Raw genomic sequence first — 6,302 nt, 5'->3', positions numbered from 1 at the left:
CCCGGCCACGCTGGTGGCACGCGCCTTCTGCTTGAAGTCCAGCGCCAGGCTTCTCCGAAAGTGGGCTTTCTTAATCTCCGCCTGCACCTGAGGGGGAGATTGGAGATGGCTGCTGGTGGCCAGAGACAACAAAACAGGCATCCCTTCCCCATGGTTTTCACTCCTAGTGATTTTTTTTTTTTCTTTCCAAATCCCACTGAGAGGGGTGGATCCGAGTTTTATTCCTCTGGTTTTCCCAGCCTGGGGGCTGCGGGTTAACTTCCCCGACCCTAAAGGAGCTGGAACAGGGAGCTCAGCCGCTCACACTTCTAACTTACCTCCCCATTGCAAAAGCAGTAGATAAAAGCCACAAAGAAACCCTGCCAAAAGAGACAGAAGTGGAGTTTGAATCCTGATCTGGGATGCTGTACGTGTGCCTCCCCCCTCCCCGGACAAGCATCGTTCCGTGTTCGGAGAAGGCCGGCAGCCCCGTGTCGATGTACCTGAGAGGAGTTAAAGAGCATCTCGTAATGCATCTGGATCTGCCACAGGACCCCGGAGACTTCGGTGTAGGGCATGGCCATGAACACCACGTAATGGACTCCAAAAAGCGGCATCAGCACCAGCGTGGACTTCAGCAGCTTCCTGAGAGGAGAAATGCTCTGAGCCGTTAGCCGGGACCTGCAAGCCAGCCTGCAGCCCCCTTGCAGACGTTGGTAAGCGTCCTAGCGAGGAGGGCAGTCGCTTTGGCTTCTGCTGTTGCCGCAGCTGGTTTGTGCGTAGCTATTGCAGTGTCCAGCTTGGAGAAGGGAAGGGCAGAGCTTGAACTCCTGAGCCTGCTGTTTCAATCAAACTGAGCTGCCAGAAGCGCTGGCTGGGCGCGGCCCGCCCCTTCCCTCGCTCCTGCAGCCATTCCTGCGGCTCTGCTCTTCGTTCACAACCCTCTGGGGAGCCGCCTCAGCTGAACAGGCAGAAAATGAGCCAGACCAGGGCCGGGGCATGGTTTTGCTGCTGCCAGCACTTGCCTGTACTGCTGCCGGGGGTCCAGCTTCCCCGTGTTCGTCTCCCAGAGCTTGGAGGCCAGCACCCGGACGATGTTGAGGAAGAGGAAGAAGTTCACCTGCCGACAGACACCCGCTGCAGTTTTGTTGCCCACGGTGACTTTGGGTCTGCCTGAGCAGCCCCCCCGGGACGAGGAGAGGCAGTTCTGGGTGAGCTGCAGGCAGGGACATGGGGGCGATGCTGTGGTCAGAGTGGGGAGGGACCAGTGTCCCTGGATCCCTCTGCATCACATGGGCCCTCCCTGGGTGCCGGGGTGGCTGGGGGGACAACCCCCGTGACCACAAGCAAACAGCTCTGGGTCTCTATCGATCCCCTTTCCCCAAAAGGGATTGGGAGATTCAGCCATGGGATTCTTACTACAATGGCGGCCAAGATGGGGATCTGATAAATCCACTTCATGTTCCCCGCACTGAGGTCCCAGCACCTGAAGAGACCAGTAAAGAAACACCTTGGAGAAACCTGAAATCACTGGTAAGGAAAATTGCCGGCTGATGGCTCCCTGTACCCCTCAACTAACATCTCCGTCCTCCCACCCTTCGCTCCCTTTGTGGAGTTTGTGTAAATCTTGACCCAAGAGCAGCCGTGCTACAAGCATTCATAACCATCATGGTGTTGCAAATCGGTTTTAAACTAGCATTAATGTTCCTGGGGGCTCCTTGGCCAACTCATCTAAAACTTCTGCTGTATGTTTGGTGGCCCTTCTCCTTTTAAAATGCTTAAATTTTAGCATTCATTCTTTAGCATTCATCTTTGCACTGTTTATTGATGAATTTATGGTGTAAACCTGCATCCATCTTCCTCCCAAATGCACGACAAAACCACTATCCATCTGGATTACTGACAATTTTATGAACGAGCCTTGTACGTGTCTTCACTCTTCTTGTTCTTTTTGGAAAGTTTTCATTTTTAAAAGTTCTGATGCCCACAGATATTTTGCTAGCGTTTGCAACCAGTCTTTCCCTCCCCAAAGGACTGTCGGAGAAGGTGGACCTACGTACTCTGTATCCGCCAGGGAGGCCCTGACGCTGGCCCAGACGGACACAAACACAGCGGGGAGACCTGGAGGGGCAGGAATCAGAGTGAGGAGCACGGCTGAAGCATCACATTTGCAGACCGAACCAGTTCCTGGCCGCTGGTCTGCATCCCGCGGCCCTTATCTGGGCACTCAGTGCCACTCAGCCATGGCTGATGCCACAGCTCCCAGCTGGTCTCAGCGGTCACAGCGTTGGGTTGGGGGCCATGCTTACCCCAGCCGATGATGATGAGGACCCACAGATAGTTCTTGTTGGAGAGGAAGGCCATGAAGATCAGGCTGTGCAGGTAGAGACCTTCCACCAGGATCCAGTAGTGGTTGGTGGCCAGAAAATAGAGGAAGAGAGTCACCACCACCTTGCAGCCAACCTGTGGATGTGTAGTCAGAGAGGTGCCCGTATCAGGCTGTCCCCTGAAAGCAAAACCTGGTGGCTTTTGCTCTCTGGCCAGCAAAACCCAGGCTGTGCCCTATGCGTGGCTCACGTTCCTCCTCTTGTGGGGACCTACATCTCCCCTGGGATATTCCAGCATCAGACATAGCGCAGGTGCTCTAGGTATTTCCCATAGGAGAAATACCAGGGCACTCTGAGCTCAGACAGACTGCGAGACCCGTGTCCTCTGTGGCTCTGATCTCCACTGTGGGACCAGGACGGGGAGAAGCTGGACAGGGCTGTAGGTGGCCCTTCATCCCTCCCCAACTGCATCACTCCTGAGCAGCACAGCCCTGACTGGGAGGGTCCCAAGCGCATCCCCTTGCACCAGCGCTCCTAAATCCCCTTTTCCCCTGATACTGCCTCCGGTCTCGGCGCGCCACTTGCCAGGTGGCTCCGTTGTCCCGCCGAGGGACCCATTTCTGCCTTGAAGTCGTCCTCCGGCATCTTCTCCGTCTCGCTGGTCAGTGTGCCGGAGTAGAGCACCATGTCCTTCACGAAGATGCTCACCGCCCGGCAGATGAAGGAGGTGAAAAGGTGGACGTGGATGTAGTTGCGTGTGCAGTGCAGGCGCCTACGGAGAAGGGGTGTGACAGGAGCCCAGCCCTGGCTGCCTAACAAACTCATCACACGTGGGCTCAGGCAATGGGGGGGGTCCCAGAGAAGGGAGGCTCCAAGGTGTCAGCCCTCCCGTGGGCATAGAAGCCAGATCTGGGGGCAAGTGGGGTGTCAAGCCCTTCAAGAGCAGGGTGGAGTGGATGGGGAGCTGGTCATACTGGGGGTGATTTGGGGCTTTGGGAAATGGTCTGATGTCTGTGCTGGGGTTTGGGGCCGGTTCCTGTTCCCTAAGGGGCTGCTCCCTCTCGAGGGGTCGTGTGTGCAGACGGTGGGGAGAAGACAGTTCTCCCCAACATGGGGATGGGGCTTCAGCTCCTCCTTACTTGAAGTACGAGAGGATGCAGACGGCAACGATGAGGGAGGCCAGGGAGATGGAGTAGCCGACGGTGTACATCAGGTGCAGGCGGTCAAACACCTCCTGGAAGAGAAGGGCTGTGCTCCACGACCCCTCTGCAGCCCAGGCCCCCCCCTCTGTCCCCGGTGTCTGGGCTGAGAGCACAGGAGGAGCAGGGCATGTTTGGGGAGAGGAGGGGGAAAAGCCCCCTGCTCCCGGCAATTCCCTTGGCCTTTGCTGCACGCTTCCCTGGTCCCCATCCCTACCCCTTTTCCCAGCACCTCTGATGACCAAGGTCACCTTCTCGCGGCTCCGGCTCTCGGAGGAGAAGAGCAGAGCGCATTCGGTGTAATTGGCCCAGGTCTTGTTGATGCTGAGAGCCATGGCCCAAGTCCCGTAGGCGCTGCAGTACCTGTAGGCATGACCTGGGAACGGCGACTCTGTGACAGCGGCAGGACCCCCGGGCAGCCCAGACACGTCCCTGCTCGCTGGAGGATTAGCACCAAGGTGAGGTCGCTCCCTGCCCGGGTGCAAGCGCTTACCTTTATGGTTGAAGTCGTAGATGTAGTCGGGGCAGGGCACCGACACCTCCTGGCTGGGGGAGCCCTTCGGCCAGCAGATAATCCCGTCCCACTCCGGAAGGCAGCTGGTGTCTGGCCAACGAGCAAAGACACATCTCATTTTGGCTCCAAGCAGGGCCACATCATAACCTCCGGCTTCCCCAAGCCTGTGCTGGACCAGGGCGAGGAAAACGCGCTGCCACGCAATCACCCCTGGCCTGCAGAGCAGGGGGAGCTCAGGGTGATGATTTAATTAGCACCTAATTGCGCCCAGAGTAGTCACGGTGCCAGGAGCTGCACAAACCCACACCGGGACTCTGCGGCCCCAGGAGCTGCGCATCTCCCTGGCCCCATCCCGCTCCCGTCGGAGGGGAAAGCATTTCCCACAACGCAGCCAGCTCTGCCGGGGCTGGCTGACCCACGCGCAGGGGAGGGACGCTACCTTTGATTTTCTCCAGTTGGGCTTTTATGTCTCTCTGACATTTCTCCTTAGCTTCCACCAGGAGATAGATCTGTTCTTCTTTTGTGAGAACATCATCGGGGTCAACCTGCCAAGGCAAGACCAAAGTGACGACCCCTGCCTCCGCGTGGCTTGGCTTGGGCCAGCAGGGTCAGGCGGCAGCTCAGCTCAGCTCTCCTCTTCACGCTCACAATTTAGAGATTAATCCGAGAGCTCAACCCCCCCCGGTGATCTCCATGTCCCCAGAGAGCTGCCACCGCCTGCTCAGTGACGTGAGCCACCCACGGCTGGGATCTGGGATCCAGGAGCTGGGAGCGAAGCTGCTCTGTCCTAGCAGCACCCCGAAGGTGGGTGATGAGACACCCATAAACGCTTCCTGACTTGGGGCAGGACCCACGTCACTTCTGCTGCCACAAAACCCCCTGTTGCTCCCTGCCACCAACCCCTGAATCCAACCAGCTAATTAACACCAAGTCCAAAATCTAAGGGGCTCAAGGGCCATTACGGGAACATCATCTCCTGACATGGAAACAACGCTTTGCTGAACCCCACAGCGTGGTGGTCTCGCCCGCAGACTCGTAGCATCAACAGGACCATCCTTGGGGCAAGAAATGAGAGACAAAGCTGGTGCAAGAGCCAGGCAGGCAAGACAGGAGCGCGCATGGAAAATGGACGTGCTGGTAGGCAAAGCTAACGGAGCAGCCAGGGCATGGCAGGGCTCTCCCAACCCTCCCCAGGCGAGTCAGGTTAGAATCATAGAATCATTAAGGTTGGAAAAGCCCTCTGAGATCATCGAGTCCAACCGTCAACCCAACCCCCCCATGCCCACTAAACCATGTCCCTAAGCGCCTCATCTACACGTCTTTTAAATACTTCCAGGGATGGGCCCTCCACCACTTCCCTGGGCAGCCTGGTCCAAGGCCTGACCACTCTTTCAGGCAAGTTTGTGCGCCTTTGGGTAGATTCAAACGACACGGGGGAAGAGAAAAGCGCTGCCCGCCTTCCTGCTCCCGTTTTTCCCTCTTGCAAGGCTGGGGCTGACCACGAGCCCCTGTGGGGCTTCCACCCTGTCGCGGTCCATTGCGAAATGCAGGTCCTTTCACGTTTCTGCGCTAGAAATCAGGGGCATGTCAGGCTTCTGCCCCGGCTCCTGCTCGCCCACCCCACCAGTGGTGCTGGATGTCCCCGTTGCCCAGGATGAGCCCCTCAGGGCCGGGTCTGGGTGGGTTGAAGCGCCCGGTCGGGGCTGTGCAAACAGGCGGGCGCCCAGCGCCCGGAGCAGCGCGATGCAGATGGGTGCAGCCTGCAGCCTCCCGGTCATCCTGCACGTGCAAACGTCTTTTGGGCTCTTTTGGGCTGAGGTGCTCGAAGGAGTTTGGAGCCGGGATGAGGAAACAGCTTTGGAAGTGAAAAGGAGCCGGGACACAGGGGGTTCGCGTTGGCTCCTGGACTGCCCACAGGTGAGCACGGCCAAATCCTGCCCCGGAGAGGAGACCCTGAACTCCCTTTCATGCTCTTCCCAAAAGCAGCCGTCTGGGTGGGTGGACGGGGGGGCTGGAGTGGGGGTCCTGGGGGTGCACCAGCAGGGTGGGGGCCCGACTTTGGGAGATGTGCTGGGTGCACCCAGCTCTGCCCTCGCTGCATCCCTCCAGCCTCGCCTGCGCTGACCATAAATGGCCCCGCTCTTTCTATTCCCCCGATGCCTCTGAGGCAGCGAACCCTGCCCTGGATGCATCCAAGAAATGGAAAAAACATCATGTTGTGGTGTCTCCACGGCTGCTGGAAAGCTTTTAACCGGAGCGAAGGGGGGGCCGCCTTGTGGCCGG

The 6,302-nt window shown here is 58.2% G+C and overlaps 1 protein-coding gene across 1 annotated transcript in view; it reads right to left on the bottom strand.

Moving 5' to 3' along the window:
* The window catches only part of LOC104077329 (parathyroid hormone/parathyroid hormone-related peptide receptor-like), a 6,802-nt gene that overhangs the window by 281 nt on the left and 219 nt on the right, over window positions 1-6,302 (bottom strand). Inside the window, exons 2-13 of the mRNA XM_009578519.1 lie at window positions 4,459-4,564; window positions 3,999-4,109; window positions 3,757-3,881; window positions 3,446-3,540; window positions 2,892-3,078; window positions 2,289-2,442; window positions 2,040-2,100; window positions 1,399-1,465; window positions 1,001-1,099; window positions 483-620; window positions 318-359; window positions 2-87 (exon numbers count right to left, since the gene is read on the bottom strand). Of these exons, the coding sequence (XP_009576814.1) occupies window positions 2-87; window positions 318-359; window positions 483-620; window positions 1,001-1,099; window positions 1,399-1,465; window positions 2,040-2,100; window positions 2,289-2,442; window positions 2,892-3,078; window positions 3,446-3,540; window positions 3,757-3,881; window positions 3,999-4,109; window positions 4,459-4,564 (1,271 nt within the window). The remainder of the gene's footprint in view (window position 1; window positions 88-317; window positions 360-482; window positions 621-1,000; window positions 1,100-1,398; window positions 1,466-2,039; window positions 2,101-2,288; window positions 2,443-2,891; window positions 3,079-3,445; window positions 3,541-3,756; window positions 3,882-3,998; window positions 4,110-4,458; window positions 4,565-6,302) is intronic.

This window comes from Fulmarus glacialis, unplaced genomic scaffold, assembly GCF_000690835.1.
Source record: "Fulmarus glacialis isolate BGI_N327 unplaced genomic scaffold, ASM69083v1 scaffold12020, whole genome shotgun sequence".
Taxonomy (NCBI): domain Eukaryota; kingdom Metazoa; phylum Chordata; class Aves; order Procellariiformes; family Procellariidae; genus Fulmarus; species Fulmarus glacialis.
The sequence above is the reverse complement of the archived record's forward strand: the minus strand, read 5'-3'. Positions and strand labels throughout refer to the sequence as shown.